The sequence below is a fragment of the Cimex lectularius genome, unplaced genomic scaffold (genome assembly GCF_000648675.2).
Source record: "Cimex lectularius strain Harlan isolate CLEC.00 unplaced genomic scaffold, Clec_2.1 scaffold287, whole genome shotgun sequence".
Classification (NCBI taxonomy): Eukaryota; Metazoa; Arthropoda; class Insecta; order Hemiptera; family Cimicidae; genus Cimex; species Cimex lectularius.
Window position 1 is genome coordinate 355,853 of NW_019392990.1, and position 25,548 is coordinate 381,400.

General features: G+C 33.3%; 1 protein-coding gene across 1 annotated transcript in view; it reads left to right on the forward strand.

Moving 5' to 3' along the window:
- Positions 1–25,548, forward strand: part of LOC106670304 — a 281,929-nt gene that overhangs the window by 95,636 nt on the left and 160,745 nt on the right. Inside the window, exons 5-7 of the mRNA XM_024229610.1 lie at positions 4,235–4,349; positions 11,572–11,672; positions 21,724–22,019. Coding sequence (XP_024085378.1) covers positions 4,235–4,349; positions 11,572–11,672; positions 21,724–22,019 — 512 coding nt within the window. The remainder of the gene's footprint in view (positions 1–4,234; positions 4,350–11,571; positions 11,673–21,723; positions 22,020–25,548) is intronic.

Sequence of the window (25,548 nt, forward strand, 5' to 3'; positions counted from 1 at the left end):
GAAAAGGAAGGCTAGAGGAAGATGGCAACAATCAAGAGACCCTGAAGACAAAAACATTCTTAACAATATGGCCCAAAAAGTTAGAAGAAGTTAAAAAAACGGCATGATGACTTAATCAAAAATTATCTAGCTATACAAAATTAAAATACGAATTGCCCAAATTCCTTCTTTCAAAAAGAGGAAGGTATATGGGTGAGAGACAGTGTAGAAAAAGCTAAATTTTTACCACTCACCTTGTTGAAATTTTCATACCAAATGAAAACATCAATGCTTACTTGAAGTATCAACCGCTCCACAAAAAGAAAATATGAAACTAGTTCCACTTAAAGAAATGACACAAGAAATTAAAAATTTACGTCCTTAAAAGACTCCAGGATATGACAGTCACTGGAGAAATATTTATAAATTGACGAAAAAGAGGTTTGTTAACTAACGTACCTGTTTAATGCTGAATTCAGAATGAAATATATTCCCAGCATCTGGAAATTTGCAGAAGTCAATTTGATAAAATAATCCTGGGAAACAGGCGAACGAGGTCAAATCATATAGACTACTACCGACAGTCTCTAAGCTTTACGAAAAGTTATTACTAAAAGGAATAAACCTCATTGTAGAAAAAAAGATGATCCCTGACCACCAATATGGATTTCGAGCAAGACATTCAACTATAGACCGATTTCACCGAGTATCGGAAGTAATAGAAAAATCATTGGAAGGAAAACAATTTTTGTTCGGCTATCTTCTTTGATGTCTTACAAGCTTTGACAAGGTCTGGCATGAAGGATTTATCAGACAAATAAAAGGGATGCTACTAAAGCAGTATGTAGATCCTACTCCCCAGACATTTTAGAGTTTTAGACAGGGAGATTCAGGATTAAAAACAATAATATTCAGAATTAAAAACAATAAATGAAGGAGTGCCACAATGCAGCATATTAGGTCCACTACTTTACCTGTTATACGCAAGTGACTCGTTGGAGCAGGTGTTCAGATCGAGGTAGCAGAATTCGGCGGTCAAATCAATTGTGTGTGTACGAGCGGGATTCGAACCCACGACCTTCGGCTCAATACGCCGCTGCTCTAACCAATTGAGCTACCGTGACCTCAATCCACTCGGACACCAACTCCCCATCTCAACCTCACCTCGAATCCCGCTCGTGACGCTGACTTTTTTATCTCGACCAATACCTTTCATAAATATTAATAATTGTACAACTGATGATACAATCAATATAACTATAAAAAACTTACAAAACAACCTTAAATATGTCTACAGATATTTAAGTTTTTTTTACGGCCGATCTCAAATTTCCTTGAATACTGATTCAGTCCCATCATTGCCAAGGTTGTAACAGTATTTCATTGTATTTGTCCACACACAAGGTCTGACATTTGGTTTTAACCAATTCGGAAATACTGTAAAACGGTGTTTGAATTCCAAAAGACTATAAGTCTTAGAGGTAAACCTTCTTTATTTACTTTAGGCAGCCCGTGCATTCTAGAAAAAATCGAATTGTGGATTTTGAATCTTAAGCTTTCACTTTTGTCAATGCATTGGTCAAACGACAGAGAGAAAAAGTAGAATTTATAGTCATGTTTCTGATTGTGGCAATAAATCCAGAACTGGTGTATCAAAACATTCAATATCAAATAGGCTTAAATTTGGCTTTTCGAATGTTTAAATACTTGACAAAGGGCTCAATTACTCAGAAGAAGAATAAAAGAGGTTCTACATACTGAAATGGATAATAATAATTGTAACATTCAAACAGATACTATCGGCTTAAGTTCAATTTATGAATGTCTTTTTATTTTAAAAAGAAATCTTTGATAACGAGAGGAGGACCTCCGAGATAAGGTTGCAACACTGTTAAAATTCTCGCCAATGTTGGATTGAATCGGTCTTTAAGGAAATTTGAGATCGACTGTAAAAAAAAATCTTAATTTGCCTATCTGGAGACATATTTAAGGTTGTTCTGTAAGCTTTACATAGTTATATCGATTGTTGAATCAATTGTACAAATATGTTTTTCATAATGTGCAATTAATGTAGGCCCTGATGATGACAGTAAAATAGGTCGAAAGCTTGGCAGTAGCAACTAAATTTTTTCTTCTTCTTCAAGATCATGTCATTATCTAGTGTTCGAAAGTGAAAAAGTGGTCGATACTTCTAATACTAAAAACTGTAATAACAAACGACAGAACAGTCATGCGGATTGCATATTCTCAGCGCCTTATCTTTTTTACGTTTATTAAATCAATGCAAGGCACATTGAAAAAGTTCAATCATTGTAAACCTTTTTTTTTAATGTAATAAAAAATCTAATGAAGCCTTTCGTTGAATTATGCTAAGGTTTCTATTAAATGTTTATTTTGAATAATGGTTTATTATCACTTTATTTATTATAAAATACACAAATGTATGTATACATGTGTTTTTTTAATAAAGAAGGTGCGAATAAACCATTATTCAAAATAAATATTTAATATATCTAAAGTGTTTTTTTACAACCTTTCGAATTTTCCCTCCTTTTGCCATTTTTCATTTCAACCAAAGCCTTATATAAAAATGTTATTTGAAAGAAGTAATTTGGTCAATCAAACCACTAAATATAATGGCTGTATGTGTACTCTAGTGCCTATATCATTGATGGGGATATTTAATCTTGATTATACCATCTTAAGATGGTCGGGCATCTGGTGACATCACGATGCCTTCACTGAAGTTATCTTTCGGTAGATGTTCACTTCGGGACGGATTAATCGGTTAAGGAAAAAACTAGTTAACGAATTTAGGTGTGCTCACTTCGAAGGTTCGACATTCACTGCCATTGCCTTCAAGCAACAAACAGGCTTAAGTCTACTTGATTCTGTTTTGTCTGCAGAGCCAACAGTAATTTAATGTCACTTATCTTAATTTTATAATTGTTTAACACATGTTGAAATAAGATTTATAAAAAATAATAATTTTATCCATTTATGTTTTAGTGGTCAATTGTTACTTCTTTCAATTAATTATTCTTTTTCTGTAAGGTTTTGGTTGAAATAAAAAAGACAGTGTCACGAGCGGGATTCGAACCCACGATCTTCGGTACAATACGTCGCTTCTCTAACCACTTGAGATATCCTTAATTCAATCTTCTCGGACACCAACTCTCCATATCAACGCACAACCGTTCCATCTTTTTGCCATTTTCAATTTTTTTTTTATCTCAACCAAAACCTTACATAAAACGAATAATTAATTGAAATAATAATTTAAGTCAAATCTAATATTAAACAAATACATCTTTCATTCTTAAACCGATTTATTCGGGCCAAAAATCTACATAAAATAATTGATTAATTTATTTTTTATTTTTATAATTTCATTTCAAATATAATGAATATCACTTTTATTTATGCTTTGGCCTTAAAAACAAAATTTTCTTGTAAAAAAACGAAGCTTTCAGTTGTGGTTCAACAGGTAAAACTAATGTTTATTATCATTTTAATTATGAAACGAAAGTGTATAATTTTAAACCGTCTAAATCATTTATAATCCATAGATAAATATAGTTTCATCTCAAAACATAATTTGCTTAGCAGTTACTATACGAAAGAGTTTCTTAAGATTTCTGTGGCACATTAATGTCATATTTAGTAATCTGTCTACTAGGCATGTATAACCCTATTATTATCGTACTTAGAAATAAAAATTACAAATCAAAAATAAAAATTGCTGAGAAAGTAAATGACATCACAATTGTTTTCATCGGAGAATGGAAAGAGAAAAAATCTTTATGTACATAGATCCGTCCAAAAGGCTTTTCTCAATTTATCCTGGAATTTTTACAACAAGCGGTTCCAGCGAGGGTAAGGTATAGGTAAAGGGGTTTATTAGGATTCTGTGAGATACACAAATCTTCTACTATCTTACGAAGAAGCAAATATAACTTTACTTTTATTACCCATCTCGACGGCTGTGGGAATCTCCCTCCCTCCGAGTGACTACGGCTGAAGTGTGGGGCTGTATACTTGTACTCTCTTTTTACTCTACGACTCATAAATCGATGTTTTAGAGTTTCACTACTGGTAACCGGATAAATAATGGAACATATTGTTTCATGAATAACTTGCACTGAAAATTGTAGAATTTCCTCGTGAAAAAAAGTCTTCATAACAATTCAGTTTTCATATTAAACAAATGGTTTGATTTTAGGTTTAAATCGTTAATACAATTTTATTGTTTCAGCTTGGCGTCATCCTGCGACCTTACAGCAGACGCGTTAATGCTCGAAAGAGCTATCAAAGCCAACGACACTCTCAGGGTAAAACGGTTTCTCAATATACACCATGACAAATTTCAGGTAAGATGCAACTCTATGTTTTTATAATAATTAATAATATAATGAATAATGAAATTTGGGTACAGAATTTTTGTAAAGGGTTTATATAATTTTTAAACGCATTGAAAAATGGTGGAGTACTGTGTACCGATTAGTTGATAGAAAGATGAATATANATATATAAAGATAAATAAAGATGATGATGATGAACGCTTAGTTTATCAATCACACAAGATTTGGCCTCAAAGATTCTTTCATCTAATGAAATACAATTATTACTAAGTTTATTTTACTTCTAATTTTGTAAGCATTAATTACTTCGAATAACCTGATTTTTGTGGTCTATATGTTAGATCTATTCGTTTTACATTTAATTACATATGTATTTACTTCAAATTGCATATTGAAATCAATATTCTGATTTACAGAATAATTGAGTGATTAAAGAGTAAATTACTTATAAAATAAGTCAACAAAAATACTTTTTCAATACAATTCGGTATAAATCATGAATTATAATTTGTCAATATAAATATAAAAATAAAACTTGTAGTCATTAAATAGTAATATAAAAAAAGTATTTAAAAAAAAACCAAAGAAGTTAAATTTAAGACAGCGAATTTTTAGCATCATTCAGTACTTGATAAAAGGTGATTTTTAAGACTATTTTGGAAATATTTGATATTTTTACATACTTTTATGAAATATTTCGTGTTGTAGAGAGGGAAGGAGAAATATTGGGATAGGGATAGATAGATAGTTGCTAGAGTGAGAGTGAGAGTGAGAAAGAGAGACAGAGAGAGAGAGAGAAAGAGAGACAGAGAGAGAGAGAGAAAGAGAGAGAGAGAGAGAGAGAGAGAGAGAGAGAGTACCTATTTTACTACTATATATTTTAACTTTATAGACGTGACAGTTCCAGTTATTATTATAATAACAGTAATAACTAGAACTGCCACGTCTATAAATTTCAAATATACAATAGAAAAATGTATAGTCTCTCTCTCTATCTATATATCTCTTTCCTTCCCTTTTTCTCCTCTTTCTGGCAATTTATCTTTTCCATTGAGGATCGGCCTCGTATTATTTTACTAAGACGTCGTGATGTGTCCGAATCAAAAATTGTATTTATTGTTTTTATACGGGGTAAAACATTTTATTTCTTCAACGTTGTTACTCATTTATATAGTCATTGCATAGTAGTCTTTTTTATATGTGATGTGGTGTAATAGCAAACAGTCCTAATCAATTTAACGCTTGTTTTTATAGAAAGATATATTCATTACTTCAGGAAGGTCGGAACGATTGAATTTATAGGGTCCGCCTCTGACCAAGTCAATAGGTTATTGGACATATTTCTCATTTACAAGGTCGGGAACTGTTTCCACGGAGGCAGAAGGGCACTTATTTATATTTCTCAGTTTTCTTCCATTTTCCGATCCCTTTTATATATTTTCTTTTTGGCCTGCCATACCTGGAAAATTAAATTAGGGGTATTATATTTGTCATAATACATACAACCAGTCGTAAAAGAATGAATGCTGCCTTGGTTAACATAATTATTGAGGATGATGAAATTCCTTTCTAAAACTAACATATAAACCCATTAGAGCGATAAGATTTACACTTCACTAATTACTGAAGTATTTCCGTACACTAGTTCAAGGGCTTTGTCCTTTTGAACATTCTAACGATGTCGCAGTTGTGTAGGAGTTTCGTCGCTTCCAAGTTCTCCTGTACACAGACGCAACACTGATGTTTGAAAATCTTTGTAATTATTATAAATGTACTGTTAGTTTAAAAATGTATATGCATGAGTATATAATACTAGTCAATGGGTTGGTACCCTAATGCAATTTTAATTTTTTTAAAATTTGGGTAATTAGTGATATGCTGTACATTTTAAAGTAATTTTAACAAATTACTGTAATAATTTTCAACTGCTATCCATCACTCGCAGCTTCTGGGATGTTTTGAAATTCAAATTCTCTTTTTTTTTAGCAAATACCATTAAAAGCTTCCATAAAGGGCTTTATAAAATCGAAATAAAGAAATTTATACAATTGCATTAACATCAGTCTAATGGGTTTTTCGGGTGTGGGGCGAGATGGAGAAAACAAACAAATCTTGTTGTTTTAAGGTTAAAAACGATGGTGAGGTGTTGGCGAAGTATCCGTCGCTACCTGATTCAATAAGAAGATTGAAAACATGATAATGTTCAATCCAAAGGCCTTTTCCCTTACCTGCATAATAATCTCATTTGAACGTCGATTCTTAGTCGAATTCGATTTATATAGGAAAATTTATTTCAATCATAGTGAGGAAGGTGATAAGACCTGGCTCGGGACTGTTTTTAACCGGTGTATGTTTGTTCTTATTAGGGTTTCTGTCCTTACGTTACTCTACAAAAAGCACATTAAGCTTTATAAGCATTTAATATATATGGTTTTGTTCAAAACTTAACACATTACATCTAATATTAAACTAGCACAAACGGATTTCAAATACGAGTGAAAACATTTTGTTGGGAACAGTTATTTATTTTTTTCTGTATTAATGTGGAATAAAACGAAAATAATTATTTATGCCTTAATAAATTGCCGAAAGAACAGTTTTGTGTGTACGTTCCGCTAATCATTATTGTTGTACAGGGTTCACGACATGTAATCACAATTAAAGTGGTATGTGAGACCCGGAAACTTCAGAGTGTGTACTTAACGTAAACTTGAATGAAGAGATGGGAAGTCTCACATTTATATTTTACTTCATAGAAACTGAAAAATTATATTCATTTCACATCTGTTAAAATATTAAAATTTGGTTTGACATTTTGCTATATGATAATTGTAAAATTAGTTTAAAAAAAATGTATTTTTGGCAGCTTATATGAGGTTTATTTTCTAAATCTTAATCTTCTAAATTTTATATTTTGTTTTTAATGAAATAAAACAAATTTTTTTATCGATATTTCCAAGAAGTTAAGTAAAATGTGAATTTTACCATGAGAAAAAATTTGACAAAATGCGCAATGATAGTAGAAAAATTAACTTCAATGTTCTTAAATTTTCTCAATAATTTTGAAAAATTTCTTTATATAATCAGCCTATGACCGAGACAAGTATTTTTATATTATCACAACTCCAACACAATTTTTCAATTTAAATAATGAAATTAAAATATACACGAAGTCTTCTTAAACTTTGAAAATTCTGATAGTCGATGTGAACAAAGAAATTATTAACTAATACGTAACTTACATTTTCAAAGTGTGAACTAAATCAGAGAATTAAATTTGATAAAATTAATCGAGAAATAAAGTTTGACAGGGATAATCTGATATTTTTTAACAAGTTCTAAGTCACAGGACTAATGTTTTTAAAGTAGTTGTATTTTTAACAAACAGTCTTTCAAAAAATTAATATTACTATATAAGCATAGCTCTTGTGGATATGAATAATTATTGCGATTAAAAATAACGCAACCCTTTAATCTGTAATTGCAGTCGTTCTGCATAGTGATAATTGGACCAATTTACTTAAACTTCGTCAACACGTTTCTAATTTGCCCCCAATCAGTTGCAATCATGGCACACGTATGCGAACGAGTTTTCAAGAGTTCACTCATCCATTAAAATCTGTATGATCAAGGTCGATACATCGAGTATAAAACCAAATTTGTAGGATGTACGAATACGTAAAATAAAGACAAGGTGAAAATTTAAACTTTTTTTGTCACAGTATAATACGAACTGAATTTTAGTATATATGTTTTTAACAAATACAAGGTAAAATTGTACATCAAAAATTTAAAAATTATTATAAATGATTTCTCACTATCAGATAAGCAACCTTATTTGGATTGCAAATTGAGGAGAATGTCACAAAACAGGTTTATGTACTAACGTGTGGTTTTTGGTGACAGTTAGTTTATGATTATTTGGAGATCTTGAGATGCGGTCTGGTGTGACGTAGGTTTTAGAAAAAACATTTTCTTATCGCGCCAACGTTTAGTTCTTTGTTGAGATCATCTTCAGAGCCTGGGATTTATAAACATTGTTTAAATTATTCAAATACATGTAGGATGTGAGAAAATGAATTTATACGATGCTAGAAATTTTAGAGTAAATCAAAGTATTTCTTCTCGTGTTTGTTTTCTGTGTAGATGTGTCATTTTTGTATATCATGTTGAGAGTGCCAGTGAGATATTGTTGTTTTAGGTTTATATACGTTGGATTTTGAATGGGTGGAGAGAAAAAATCGGGATAGAAAGACTTTTTTATATGAGGAGTCGGCTTCATTGTGGTGAAAGGTGATTATTCTTTCAGGATTATATAGACGGGGATAATTATGGCAAGGAAAGCAAAATTGTTGAAGAAGTAGACTATGTAGAAATGTTTGATGTGTGGAATGTGATGAGTGTTTTATATGTTATGTTTTGTGTGATGTAATGATATATGTATGTTATCGATATTGAATTTGATTAATGATATTAAGCTGCGACTGAGTGTCAATTCTTTAATTGATGCTTGTTTATCTCTGTTTTATGTACTAATACGCTCCGACAAGAAGAGACGATTTTTAAAATGTCAACTAACAAATTTAACCTTACCTATGCATTTGTTTTTTGCAAAAGTAAGGGCATTTTTTAACTTTACATATTTGCAACAATTATAAAAAATAAATAAACAATTATATAAAATAGGTGTGACGGTATGCAGTGTATTACCAACACAAGAAAACAAAAAACTTTTACTCCTCAAAGGAGTCAGTATAGGAATCATTTAACAATTTCGGATATTGTCTTGATATCTGCTAGTGAATGTCATGAAAGATATTCCTTTGGTATGAAGCAAAGGATTCTTCCCAGTGGTATGGTATCCAAGATTTGCGTGTTTCAAGAACGGATTTACCAAGCACTATGGCCTTTTAATACCTATTGCAGGGAAGCATAAGATATGTTCTGCCTCTTTTAGAAATTATCTGAATAGGTCCTTAGTTGATAGTCCCGTTTTGTTTAGGTGATATTCAGCTGGAGCATGTCCTGTAAATATGCCAGTTAGAGGATTTAATTTGTTTATGTTTAGTAGGGACTTTCTCTTTCTCCTGTTAGGGAGTTGTTGTGGATAGTCTTTTTGTTAGCCTCATGCATAATCTTTGCTCCAAGATTTCGATGTGTTCTTTATTTACCCAATATTACCGGCCACTTTTACTGTGGCTACTAACTTGCTACTAATTGCACAATTTGAGAATTTGAGCCGAAGGGTTTTTCCGAGGCTTCTAAGCTCCTTTAGTAGTCGTAAGTACTTCAGCTGTCTCGTTACATTTAATTCCCACATGGTTATTTACAGATCCCAATTTTTTAGAGTATGATGACAGATGCAGATTTATTCTCGTAAGCTTAGAGAGCTTTTAGAGCTGCCTGACTATTTGAAAGAATGATTACTGTTGCAAAATTGGGTTGTTTTTTGTTTATTTCATATGCACTAATTTCTATGGCAACCAGATTGGCTTGGGATTGGGCCTTGGGCCATGTATTTGGTTAAAGTTAGGCCCGTTTATGTCCACGACCATGACATTTCCCTTCCTTGAGCAGTCCGAATACCATAGAAGGCTCCTGGATTAACTCCTATTGATTTATATTTCCAATCAATATTTTGAATGATTTTTACCTATTGTATTTTAATTAACACTGAAAATTTTTTGCTAAATTTACATGTACATTAGTATAGGGCCGTTTTATTTTTAATTTAAATGAGTATTTACGGATCAGTTTCTTTTCCTAGAAGACACAGTCGAGACGTGGTCCGGCAAGGTTAACCTACATGAAAAGATACTATTGTAGGTCTAGCACGTAGGGCGAGTGGTATTTCGTCGAGCTGATGTAGATACGTCTTCCTCCTTGCCGCTCCAGCAACAAACATCCAAAAGAGAACGAGCAAGGATTCACATTATCTCTTGGCCTCAACGGGTCAAAAACATTTTGCCTACCAGAGATGATTTATTATGGGAGGTTATTGTCGTTTATCAGTTAATCTTCTTTGAGTTATTATTCTGATTTTTTTATAGGTACTTTTGATCTTGAGTAGAACATACCTCGACCAACATTAAAAATATTTCTTATCAAAAAATGATGAGGTTGAATTGAACGCTAGGCCTATATTTTTGTTGAACGAATAGTTATCCGATTCCTCAGTAGACCGTACCTACCTACATGACCGTGTATCGGTTTTGGCAAAACTAATTGTTCTTCGATTCAGTAGCGGTTAGATAAATACATATATAAAAGATCCAGTTGAATGGTAGATTAAAATTTTCGTTTTATTATGTCTGGGGTGGGTAGTGCATTGTATTTTAAATAGTTGGTCAGCAGACAGGTCCAAGTGGCGTAGTCAACAGTTAACCATGTATTGGTCTAGTCTGTCTTACATTTGGATTATTGACGACAAAGGTGCAGAAGTGTTTTAGAAAAACGGTAACTAGCTTTCCTTTGATAAATCATCAAAAATTGAAATAAGTGCAGCCAAGTGTTCTGTGTTATCAATTCAAATCGTTGTTATTTTCCTTTCCACCTATCGGATTTACATTCCAGTATAATATAATTATAAAGTGACAAATCTAAATCGTACTTATAATTTGAACCCAAGTGTTTTTCACCTGTCGTATAAATTGAAATTCCTTGAAATTTGAAACTGTGGTGATTTCCTTTTTGGAAAACCCTTATTTCACACAGTAATTGGACATGGAAAGCATCGCACGTTCAGCTGGATTTTACATTTCCCCTTGCAATGCAAAACGAACTTCGTGGCAAAAACGATTCTGATCATTATTGAAAGAACGTTGTTATTTGAAACAAGGAAAAAACCGACGAACCAATATGGTAAAGATACCATGTCGTTGCTTACTACTACGCTTAACGTCGATCGAAAATAAGAATCAGAGTTCTTGATTGATTGAATAAGACGCCAATAATTCTTAAATATTAATACAACATTTAATAATTATTAAAGGAGTAACGCATTCTTTCAGCGAGTGAGAAAAAAGGGGTTGGGGTGAGTGTGACATTAAAATATGAAATATTGAAAAAAGTTAGATAAATCAATTTACTAATTACTATCAACTTAATTATTGTTGAATGGTGACCTTTCAACATCTCATATTTAGCGATTGACCTTCTCTTCTACACCATTCGAAGGTTCAATGGCTAAAACGAAAATGAATGAATTATTATTAATAGATTTTATTTTCAGGTCAACCTGCACGGTAGCCTTTTGGGTAAATCTTCCACAGACGAGTCTCAGAGCCAAGACGTTGAAATACTTCTCAGGAAATCCAAAACGCTTATCAACAGGTAATAGATTTTTCTACATTTTCAATGATTAACAAAATTGTAACGAAATGAAAATTTTGAATTATTCTAATTAATATGGCCAATTATGACGAATAAGTAAATATGGATTTAAAATGATCTGACCATTCCACTTTGTATCACAATTTTCTTCCAAAAACGAAGTTTTGAGTAATGTTCAACAGGCAAAACTAAAGCTTATTATTATTTTAATTATAAAGTGAAATTGTATAACTTCAAACCGTCTAAATCATTTATAATTAATAGATAAATACAGTTTCATCTCAAAACATAATTTGCTTAGTAGTTACTATACGAAAGAATATCTGAAGGTATCTGTGGCATACTAATGCCATATGAAATTCACTAGTTTTGACTTTGAATTAATATCTTTCAATTAATTAAGGTTTTTATTTGAGATAAAAAAGTCAGTGTGACGAGCGGGATTCGAACCCACGACCTTCGGCCAGATACGCCACTGCTCTACCACTTGAGCTATCGTGACTTCGATCTACTCGGACATAGCTCCAGTGGTAGAGCAGCGGCGTATCTAGCCGAAGGTCGTGGGTTCGAATCCCACTTGTGACACTGAATTTTTATCTCAACTAAAAACGTCTATTAGGCATGTGGAAGCGCTTTATTACCTTGCTAAAAAAATGAAATTATAAAAAAATAATAAATATTACTGAGAAATAAAATGACATCACATTTGTTTTCTAAATAACTGTTTCATTATTTTATACATTTAAGAAATTATATTTAAATGTGACAACCATTTTATAAACTTTCCAACAGTTGATCTGTTAAAATATTTCATTACATTAAAATTAAGGACAAAACAAAAATATTTTGATAATCTTTTTCCACCAGTTTTGTAAGAACAAAATGGTTATTTTGTGGTCGTTTTAAAAGTAATAACATCTTAATAAAAAATGTTTTTTAAATAATTAATTAGTTTCATGAGAAATCTTTTTACAGCCAGGTATAAAATGGGTTACACAACGTTTCTCTAATGAAGCTGTCTAGTTATATGTTGAATTACCACAATTTATGGCAGGCCCTGGGATGCAAAAAATAAATTCCTTCAGGTGTAATTTTTTCTTAATTATATAACTTCAATATAAGTGTAGACTTTTTTAAGAGTAAGTAATAAATGGGTTACTAATCAAAGTCTTTTTCTTTTCTTCTTATAATTTTGTAGACTGATTGAGAACAATAAAATCTTCACTTTCGCTCTCTTGAGCCGGGTATTATTATATTACGACCGGTAATATCTTCTGAAACAAAAAGACATTAAGACGATTGTTACCGGTAAAAGAAAAAGCCAATCTCTTATCATCCCCGAAGTCGAATTTGATTTTGTTTCTGCGGAGGAAAAGCAATAATATCAGGAGTAACATCAGGAAACGAGGTTAACTTAGTACGGGGACGGGCTATTCGATCCGAGGACTAACCCCACTGGGATGGGCACAATATAGCTCCGGGCTAACCCAATAGACAGGTCTCTCCCGGACGGCATCTCATTTAATTGTCAGGGACTTTGATACTGTTACGCCATTCCCTGGGTAACGTTGGCTCTTGCTTGACTAACATTTCCATTCAAAGCCGGTTGCCGGTTGGAAAGAATCATTGCCAGCCCATCGCACCCCACGCCTCCCTTTGGAATCCACAGGATCCAAGGCCAATTTTCCTAATGCCTCTTCAATAAGCAATTGGACGACTTTTCTTAATTATAAAGCAGCTCTTACATAATTTCTACTTCTAGATAATTAATTTCCGTTATGAGACAAACATCGCAAATTGAATAAAGTATAATTTCATTACTCATATAATTATTAGAATTTTATAATAAAAGACATCATTCCATTTTATTACACAAAAAGTCTTACAGAATACTAAGTTACTTTGTTGACCTTTCTAATAATTTTTATTTATTATTAAAAAACATGATTTCTCTTATAATCAAAATCCTATTCAACATTATGAAACTATAATTTTAAAGGTTTACAAAATATAACAATATATTTGTAGGTGTAAATTTTGAAGGTTTATTATAACATGTGGTATTTTAGTATTTCAGTTTTCCATTTATATATACACGGTGTTCTGCTATTCGTGGTACAAACTTTGCCATTAGATTCTACATTCAAAAGGGAACCAAAAAGTCTAAATTAATTATGGTCCGAATCTCAGTAGTTTTGGAGTTATTCCTCTTTTTCTGATTTTTTAAGATTTCACGACATTATTTCAAATAAACCATCATAATTCAAATTCTGAAGGGTTTTGGACAAATCTATTGATACTATTGAAAACTACGTTAAATTTCCAATAAGATGTGATCAATACTTAACCTGTAAATGTAGGTGAAATAAACATTTTAGTAGGCAGAACTTTAAAAAAAAAATTTCAAAGTTGAAAAACTTACAATGGTGATCTAAATACTATTACCAAACCTAGAGACCAGCTAATTGTAAACATACTCCATTTAATATCCTTTTCAGGTCTAATTGCTTTTTAAATTACTTTTTTCAATGATGAAGAAATTGATGAAGGAAAGATAAAAACCGCGGTTGACGGATGGGTAGGGTGGAAAGATTAAAAAACTTAAAAGGAAATTTTGAATGAATTTATTAAACTTTTTTTTTTAAATTTTGGTTTAAAACCGAAATAGTGCAATGCTTTACTTATTTACCAACACGACTGCAACTTTGATTAAAGGATTAATATGTCCCCGGAATAAAAAAGTTTTTTATTTTTTCCACCTAGCCAAGACATCAACCTTTTTTTTTACCTTTGCTTTATCAATTTCCTCATCTTTGAAAAAATATATATTAAAGTATTAGATATTAAATGGAGTACGTTTTCTGAAATTTGCTGGTCTCTAGGTTTGGAAATAGTAGTTTAAAATCACCATAGTAAGTTTTTCAGCTTTGAAAAAAAAATTATGCTTTAAAATCCTCGTACTAAAACGCTTATCTCACCAACGTTTACAAGGTTAGTATTGCCACATATTATTGGAACTTTAACCTAGTTTTCAATGGTATCAACAGATTTGTCGGAAACCCTTCAGCTTTTAAGTTGCCATTGTTTATTTGAAACTTTAAAAAATCCGGAAAAGGGGAATAACTCCGAAAGTATTGAGATTCGGACCATAGTTAATTAGAACTTTTTGGTTCCATTTTCAATGTAGAATCTACTGGCGAAGTTTGTAATACGAGTAGCCGAACACCCGGTGTAAATATACAATTATATATAATTGCGTTCAACCACTATAGTTCATTTAGGTTGGCTTCTTGATAGTCAGTTAAAAGTTGGTTTAGGTAATCGAATCGTTGAACGGGTAGAAGGAAAGAAAGGGGCTTCTTTAATGTCATTGTATTTGGAACCGTAATGGGAAAAATTTTAAATAAAGATATATAAAATTTTTACCTACTGAATTAGTTAAACTACGTCGAAGGGGGCAGGTTGACGAAAGAACTAAGTTTTCTTTTTAGTTCTCCTAATTTCTGACATAATCTTTCCGTTTTGTAATATAAAAATATAGATGTATCCCCTACTTATTTTACAAGAACCTTTGATGTTTTAATTAAAGTGTTAGTCCACTATGTCAATAAAACCTAACTGTATGAGTGAATTTATGTGAGTATCGCAATATAAATATTATTTCATCATTACAATCAAATGGTACTAATACAAATATTCAAGAAAATTAAGATATAATTTTCTCGTTAGAAATCGAACAGGGCTGGCAATCGTCGTTGTATTGGTCTGACAGTAACATTTCGGCATTTTCCCGTCGTCAGTGCTGGGAATCTGTGTGATATATTTTAAAAAACTTTTTTTCTCAGAAAAGTTATAGTTCCAAATGGCACGCAGGCATGCTTTATAAACACACTTCCTACCCACTCCATATTACCTTATCTTAAAATCCTACCAAACAGACCGCTGCTTCAAAGGAAAGGAGATCTTGGAAATCAGAACGATACAAGCCGGCGTTCCATATTCTTGGCTCCATCCCTTATATCATTTATACTGCTGACCTACCAGTATCTATAACTCGTACCTCTAGTTCCATCATCACCATCTTTGCGGACGACACCGCAATTTTTTCTACCAAGCTACAACCCACATTTAACAACACCTTAACCTCATCGAAGACTTATGAAAAAAGTGGAAGCAAGACTGAATGAAGAAAACATACCCGGCGTACGTTCTCATTGCAAAAACCGTCTTTACCTCCACTGTACATCAACAATAAAGATATTCCGACTTCCCTTCAAGTCAAATACTTAGGACTATACCTAATCAGCAGATTGACGTGGAATCCCCTCACAAGATTTAAGATACAACAATTTAAAACAAGACTTGGATAACTACGAAGACTTAAAAGACAACAATTCAACGGAAGATTTGGACTACTACTGAGACTTCTAGTACCAAAGTATGACTTGACCTTCAAAACTTTACTGTGATCACTATGATCGTACGACGTGGAACTGTGTGTCCTGCAAGCCATCCAACATCCATTGCATCCAATCCTTCCGGTCAAAAGCCCTCATAGAAATCGTCAAAGCTCCTTACTATGTTACTAACCTCACTATCGACAACCACTTGAACATTCCTTTAGTCAATGAACTTTTCTTTTTCCGATTCCAAAACCAGCACTACAACCTCACGATCCATCCTAACTCTACTGCTAGAGCCCTTTCTACACATTCCCAACCCTAGAACCCCCCCACCCCAATGGACGAGGGCTTCCAGGCCTACTTGTCCCTTAAATCCTAACACTGAGTATCAGCATTGGTTGGTTTTTCATGGCTTGTGTCCTTTTAAAACAAGCGCTTTATAACCACATTTTTAATGTTTACAAATACATATTCAAATGAAATAATATAAAAAAAATATTTCAAGGTTTTCTTATACTTATTCAGATATCGTGAGATGCGGTCGGGTGTGATGTAGGTTTCAGAAAAACATTTTCTTTATCGTGCCAACGTTTCGATCTTCTATTGAGATCATCTTCAAGGCCTGGGATTTACAAACAATGTTTACATTTAACAAATACATTTAGGATGTGGAAAAGTGAATTTATACAATGCAAAATATATTTTATATTCAAACAAAGTATTTCTACTCGATACCCGACCGCATCTAACGATATCTGAATAACTATCGATTAACGGTCACTAAACTCTACACAGTTTTCATATACGTTCGTTTTTACACTTTTATGTACGTAGTGGACTTTCCTAGTGATTTTGATTAAGGGATGAATAGAGTAGTTTGATATGTCGTCGTTTTCCCTAATCTTACTTTATTTCGTATTTCTCTTTTATTTATTGACCTGTCTATCCAACAGATTTGTCTCCGCTTTTGCATTCTGTCAGAGTTTTGGCTTTTGCCTTAGTAGTTTTCTTATTCTGTTTGTAATCTTGATTGCTGTTTTAATGCCCAATTTAAGTTGAACAATCGCCGGACATTCATTGTCGCCACTTTTTAACTCTTTCTCTAGAAATTAATTACTGTTATCAATCTCAGGGCAAAGATCAACTTTTGCATTGCCGCTTCTAAAATTCTCACTATAAACGCTGTAGTTAAATACTGTCGCTATTCAAGCAAAGATTATAGTATATTAGAGAAAGGATGATTAGTATGATCATTTTAAGGAATCGGATGCCGCAACATTTAAGGCGTTGACACAGCGCTCCTCACTTTAAGATGGCATTCAATCCCGACATACTTAAAATGGGCTTTTTTCAAAACCACTTACACCCCGATGTTTCATATAACTTAGTAGTTGTTGTTTCATGTAAATCCCCTCATAAAAACTGTTAAGCAATTAAAGAGAAATTTCTCAGCCAGTTACTTTGAGAATCATGGGTTTCTAGTCATTAGTAAGACACTATCACAAATCTAACAGTAGAATCTGCAAGTACGAATATACTGTGTTCATCTTTTGCAAAATAAGAGTTAAACCAGTTTTATTATATTAGATTAATAACAAAGTAGTATAAATAATAAACATAAATTGCGTGTTATACTCGTGTGCTATCTTCAACAACAATTATACACTAAACTAGACATAATAGTTGATTTTATGCCAAAAGTTGACTGCCAAGACTTGTACAGTTTGAATTTTTGATTACATTTGTAAAACAATTGACAGAATTAATTTAATTTAGTGCTTTGGCTCTGTATACTTTTACTCGATCATTGATCGTAGTTACAGAAATCTCCCCATAATTTTTTAAGAGTTGGTTTGATTAACCCAGGGAATTAAGCTTCATAAAAAGTATGTCTCAAATTCTACGGCGACGATATTTGAAAATCGTGGAAAGTGCGAGCCACTATAATAAAGAAATTTTTCTTCAACACGTTTTTCGTATCAAAAACAATACTTTAAAATTGTAAATTTTTTATTTATATTAAATTTCTTTACATAGGACTAGCAGTATTTTTTACTCACATTTGTGGGAAAAAATTAAAGAATTACTTCACTACAATAAAATAACGAGAGTTTATATTGATGATTACATTTTTTCTATAGTTACTTGTTACAATGCCTCGCTATTTAATTTAGTTTAATATATTAATATTCCTCATATTAATGGAAACACTTTAAAATCCGGTTTGCGGATGTGAGCGTAACCATTCTTATGGAATGATAAATCATATTATTCTTCGATTATTTACGTTAGTTTAAATTTTATCAACAGAATAAAAAAAAACAATGAAATAAGTTAATAAAAACTCTAAAAGTGCGCTATGTACCTTAAACCGATCTTCCGATAGTTGAACAATAATGAAATTGAAGTTTACACAATAACTAACCGAATTGAAAAAAAACCTTCTGCTTATTATTAACTAAGTATATTTCTTATACCAACTACAAACTTAATTTAAAGTTAACATATTTTTACACTTAAGGAGTTAATTAAATTTATCATCACTATTTCTTGATAGGAATATGAAACTGAATATTTATATTTATTAAGTTAGATGGAAAAATAAATAAAAAAAAATAAAAGGGTTTTTCAGTTTATTGACTTGTGCATTGAAATTTAAAAAAAATCTAGTAAAGAAATATGGCAAATTTTCGCGTTACATGTCAGTCTTGTTATAATCATTATTTTTACAATATACAATAAAACATTAATTGCAAAATCAACAGGATTTTTTTTATTACATATTTATTTTTTAAACAAATGATATATAATTATGAATAGAGCTTGGCGCGACATAACGGCACTTGGATTCAGTTGTGGAAAACGTGAAGGTTGTGCGGGACTGTTGTATCGTTGCGCCGTTTTTGCAATATTTACACATTGCTGTTTCCTGACCCTAATTTCACATCTCTCTCTCTCTTTTTCTTTCTTTCTCACACGCTTATTCGCTTATTTCTCCCATGCAATCTTTTTCTGCTACATTGTGTGAATGCATTATTAACTATACTAAATGTAATTGAAAGTCATAAAATTATTAAATTCGTAGGAAGAATATAATAGTGATTAATACGTAATTGAAGTTAATCAAAGATAATTTAAAAAAAATTATGATATTTATTGCAAAATTGCTAGGAAATTGTAGAAATGATAATAATAAACCCAACTAACATAGATTTCTGTTGTACATTTGTTACTCTATATGTATAAAATCACCACAACATACAAATATACCATTTTCTTTGACCTTGGCTTTAATAAATTAGGTTGAATAAAAGTCGGACAGACATTGTCATGATTTTTAATTTTTTTCTCTTAAAAATTATTAGACTTAATAGACTCGAGGCAAAGTGTAATGCGGGTATTTTGAATAGATGCTCCTAAATTTTCCCACTATCAACGCTGTGATTAATTAACGTCCCTTTTATCAGAGTAAGATTAAATCAAATAAGAGAAATAACAATGCTATTCTGTTTTCAAGCGAATAAAGAGAAATTTACTAGTAGTTTACAAAATTATTTTTTTTAAATTTGTATCAGCATTTGAATATACAGAAATTTTTGTGTAGTTTATATTTTCGATTATTTTAATGTATTGATTTTAATTATGGATCACTTATCCCATCAATTATGAACATATTTGAACCTCAAAGGTGTGTATTTAACGATGACATTTTCCTGCAGATTAGTTTATTCAATTACTGCGCTGAAGGTTTAGGAGGGTCGTTTAAACCTTTGGCTGTTTGCCAGAATGTAGGATAACTTGTCGGTTTGCAGGCCCTTTTGAACTGTTGAAAGCTCAGTATTGCACGTCCCCTCCTGATCCCGCTTATCCCGCTCTCTTATAACTGGGACAGGACTGGTCCGAATTTCCCCTCCAGCGCGTAAGCCCTTATCTGTCTAAATAATAACAAATTGTCCTCCCTTTTGTAATTTACATGACGCTCTTCTTAATTTCCTGGAAAAAACACTCAAGAAGAAAATAGCGCTGTCTTAAGCGCACTTTTTATGTCTTGGGATTTTCCTTACGTATTATTTTTTTGGCATAAGTATAACCCTTTTAGGCTTGAACTATGTCAAATAAATTGATATATATATCTATTTTAAAAAAAGTATGGAACTATTAGACAGACTCAACTTATTTTTCCTTCAAAAATTAACCAACTTTGTCATTGCGATTCTAGTATACATTATTACGACATTTACTACTTTATATGATTAATTTTACCGCTAACAGAATTCTTTCAATAACAGTGCCCATAAAAAAACTGTTTTTTGCACGAAAAATGTCCAAATTTTGATATGCATATTTTCTCAGCTTTTTAAGTCACAAACCTGCGCTAGGTCTATTTTTTAGACAATTTGACACTGAACAAGATGGCTGTTTTAAATGTTTTCCTAGGTTCAGTCATTCATCAGTAAATTTAAAAATTCGGGCACATGTTAATTTTTTTATTTTTGAGGAAAATTTTATTTTTAAATTGAACTGTGGAGCCAGGACATCGTACTGGAGCCGCACTCTGTAACAATCGACAGGAAATTTTAATAAACTTTTGATTGGTCACCTTCCACTTTGCACGATTTCTAAACCGTTTTCGGGTTATTCGCGATTTTAGGGCAGAAAACGTGGTTTTCTATGTGCGGAAAAAGCCGATAAAAAGTGCAAAACTAACACATTCCCGAATTTTTGAATTTACTGATGAATAACTGAAATTAGCAAAACATTTAAACAACAAATCTTGTTCAGCGTTGAATTTTCTGAAAAATAAGACCTAACGGAGGTGACCGACCACCTGGTTTTTGCACGCAAAAGTGGCCAATTTTGGAAATATTTTCTCATCCTGTTAACTATATATACGTGAGCTATGCCTAGATGCAAGCATTTTTCTAAAACTTCTCAAAGACGGCTTTCAAACATGAATATGCTTTTATCTGCACAAAGGCATATAATTTTTATGTATAATTTATTATATATATATATATATATATATGTGTGTGTATGTAAATTATGGTTTTGCGTGTAGTAAACTAGTTTTTAAAGAAAGAATACTATTTATTACACAGCAAGCAAATACAAAACTGGAATAACCACTTCCAATTAGGGAATCTTCGGTCTATACTCGTTGAAACCCTGAGACGAATTCAATTAAAAATATTAATATTAGGAAAGGCTTGGGGATGTAATGAAGGAGGGGTTTCTTGGACGTGAACCCGTGTGGATGTGATAAGGGAGGAATGTGAAGGGTTGCAACAGATAAGGGTCTAGCGAGTACGTAACATGTATATATATATATATATATATATTNATAAGGGTCAGGTGACTGCACAGAAAACACATTGACCAGTTTACCAGATCACATATCAAAATAAAAAAAATGTCGGTTTTGTATTCAATTATCTTTTAGCGATTAAATATTTGTTTTTTTATTTTTCAAAAATAGGAGGAATATTTCACTTTGGTCACTTTTAGATCTATAAAGATGAAGTGTAGATAGGGTTGAATTATATTGAAGCCTTTGGGAGTCTGACCGTGTTATCTATTTAAGGTTATCTACTGCATAGCGTCATTCTTTATTGCTATTTACTATTTTACAAATTTTGATTCTGTTTCAGGTTGGACCCGGAAGAGAAGCCGAATGTTGACCGCAGCAGCAGCCCCAGCATGTGCTCGTCGGACAGTTCGTCCAGCATTAGTTCGGGTGGCGCCGGAGAAGTGCCTCTTGTTTTTAGTAACGCCCTCCACCTCGCCGTTGAATACGGTTCAGTCGATGTATTGCGTCTTCTTCTCAAATACGGTCTCGAGCCGAACCAGGGAGGAAGGGTTCCCGGGGGGATCATCGAGCAGGACATCCTCCCTCAACAGCCATCAACGCCCACCACCACCTCACCGACTCGGACCAGCCTCACTGGTGAGAAAATATTATTTTTCAACAGTAGATTTAAAAAAATTCTGTAACTTACAGGTGTAAGTGGGCAAGTCCAAATGGGCTACACTTCTTGTATACGATCATTCCATCAAAATAAAATTGTTGTTCTTCTCCATGTATGGATCATAAGGTCACAATCTAACTATAGAATTTTTATTAGACATTATAGCCTAGTTACTAAGAAGGAAAAACCTTTTGTACTGTAAAAAATTACATCTCCCATGACCGTTTCCATAGTAGTAACCATAGGCCATAGTAACCACATTCCTCTACACCCGCCCTATACTCTTTCCATAAAAGCCCAATCCTATGACATCCCTTCTATCTTTATTCTTAAATTCGAAGCCATTACGACTAAAATACTATGCACGAATTAAAAGATCATCTTGAATTCCTTCTCAAAGCTCAGATGAACATTTCGGCTGACATAAACACCCACCTTCTGGATTTTCACCTGATTTATACGGTTGGCTCACTGATGATCGGCAATTCAGGGTGTGCCATTTTCGATCTAAAGAATAAATGTAGGGTACCTATTCCTTACCACAATGTTTTTCAGTTTTTTCAGCCGCGTCTTAAAAACCTTAGAGTAAAGAGAGGAATTGAACTCAACCAAAATATTCTTTTGTCTGACTGCCTGAACACGATCCTTTAGCTAAAACATTGCGAATAAATCATAATCGATGTAGTAAAAAAAATTTATTAACTGAATATGAAAATTAAAAAAATAGTACTTTGCTGGGTGAGAGGGTATTCAGGAGTACTGCAAAACGAGAGTGTTGATAGACTAATAAAATCCGTCTCATTGAGCAACGGTGCCATTGACCTTTCAGTAAGTTACATTAAAAATCACATAAAAGAAAAGTTACTACACGAATGGCAATCTAAATGCAATGCGGTGGACGTGGGAAAGCATTATCAATCTATCTTCCCCACTCCTAAAAAAATCTAGTTTTAAAATCGTTTTTAAGGCGTTTTTCAGGAACATACAACCATTCCGATATAATATTTTATTACAGGATTTCGATTTCGGGGTTCCAGTCTTCCCAAATCGATATCGCTGTAATAAAATGATATGTCGAAATGGTTGCATGATCCTAAAAACCACCTTAAAAACTATCCTAAAATAAATAAACAACCATGAAAGAAGAAGAGAAGAATAAAAATCTAGTTTGTTGGATTAGGAAAAGCAAAACCTTTTACACTATGGTCTCGCGATTAGGAACCGGCCATTTTACGGTTTGTACTACACACGTCAAACCGCAGCCCTTCCCAAAAATATCATTATTGTGACGAGGTAGATGATTTTGGCCACATCTTGCTGTGCTGGAAGAAATTTGTGGTCCAGCAAGAAATAATATTCCGGGCTCTATCAGGCGACTTGGTGGAACGTCTGTATAACCTTGAAACACTGCTGAGGAGAGTGTCCTATACCGCACAATTTACAAATATTTGTGTGCGTGTGAAGTGTCGATAGGTCCAATCATCCTTCTGTCCACTACTAACGTGCTATAAATAGTTACTTCCATTTTGGCGTTACCGGCGACGGAGGCGGCTGGTGGCTGCAGGCCATGGTGATAGTGGATGGTCTCGGGCCGTCGGCCGGCTGGAAGACGTACCAAGGCTCCCTGAGAACGTTTAGCTCCAGATTCCGAGAGAGTTTGGTTCTTCACTAGGTTGTAAAAAGCTTTCATTCACACTCTCAAAAAGGTATCTGATTTATCCTATTAGATCGAACCTTTGGATGTCTCTCAATCGGTGGCGGCGGCGTCGGGGTTCTTTCCAGGGGCTTTTTTCGAGTCTCTGACTAATAGGCATTGCAACTGGGCTTTTCTTTTCGATGAAGAGCATCTTACGTTCATCTAAATTCACTAATTTCGTGGTCCGCTTGACCAATTAAATCATTACAATTAATTAAGGTTTTTAGTTGAGATGAAAAAAAGTAAAGGCACGAGCGGGATTCGAACCCACGATCTTTGGCTAGATACGCCGCTGCTCTACCACTTGAGCTATCGTGACCTCGATCCACTCGGACATCAACTTCCTATCTGAACCCCACCTTATGAGTTTTCCCTCCTTTTTGCCATTTTTCAATTTAAAGAATTAATATGAAGTACACTTTACTAAAGCTCTCCGTGGCCATTTCAATTGTCGTCGAGAATCCAAACTGATTACACGACATTGGAAAAATGGCAAAAAGGAGGGAAAACTCATAAGGTGGGGTTGAGATGGGGAGTTGATGTCCGAGTGGATCGAGGTCACGATAGCTCAAGTGGTAGAGCAGCGGCGTATCTAGCCAAAGATCGTGGGTTCGAATCCCGCTCGTGCCATTAACTTTGTTTCTTCTCAACTAAAAACCTTAATTAATTGTAAGTTCATCTAAATTTTCACTTCTAACGCTCCAAGAAGAATTCCCCTGGCTGTCCACATTGGGAATAACGTTGCGTTCCTTAGATCAACAGAATAGATCCAACGTCGAGACATTTACTGATGTTTCTTCTTAGCAGAACCTTCATATCACTCCAAATATTTTTATTCTGTCTATTGAGTCAGGAAGGTACGGTTAGCAGACCTACAATGATCCAGGGCAGGGGTCGGCGAAGTTCGAACACGTCCCGTAATACTCACGCACGCTTCCTTTTATGTACCACATAAGAGCTTTTGTTCTCATACTGAAGCATTATTGCCACTTGAAAATGTCGCTTTGCTTATCATTGGCCAGATGACTCTTGTACAAAGCCTTGTACTTTCAAACTTTCATGCTTCGCCATATCATTCTCTTTGTATTCTGAACTAAGTAACTCCCTCAGCAACCAATGTCGTCTACTATTTAGTCATTTACATAGATAAAAGGTTACTTGGAACACCCCTACACTCGAGTCTAATAAAAAAAGAATTGAACAGACGATACAAATTACTCAAAATACTATTTGACAACACATCAAATCTCTCATTACAAAACGAAAGACTCATCTACATTTCATTACTACAACCAAACAGAAGAAACGGAATCAAATTTTGGTGTTCACCCTCCTGTTCCAACCCACAAAGAATGCAGTCACTCTAGAGTCTAGCCCAGGGGTGCTCAAACGGTCGATCGCGATCGACCAGTCGATCGCGAGTGCTTTTTGAGTAGATCTCGAGAAGAAAAAAATTTTTAATAAGTAGGTAGGTAACTAAACTACAAAAATGTATTACGTAATAAAATAACACTGCTTGCGGCAAAAGGTGGCTTTATCAAAGGAACGCGCGGCACTTGTCAAAGAAAAGCCGCGTTGTTTCTAGACTAGTAGACAGTACAGTCTAGTCTAGAAACAACGAGAGACAGTACAGTCTAGTTTCGGGCGGCGCGTTTGACGGGAACATTCGAGACTTTCGTTCACGCCGATATAAATGTTGTGCCTGCAGGAATTGGAGTCATTCTGAATTGTAACTTGATGGCGATACTACGTCGATACAAAGTTTATTATTAAATAGTGGAAAATGAGTGCAGTGAAATCTAAAACGTATC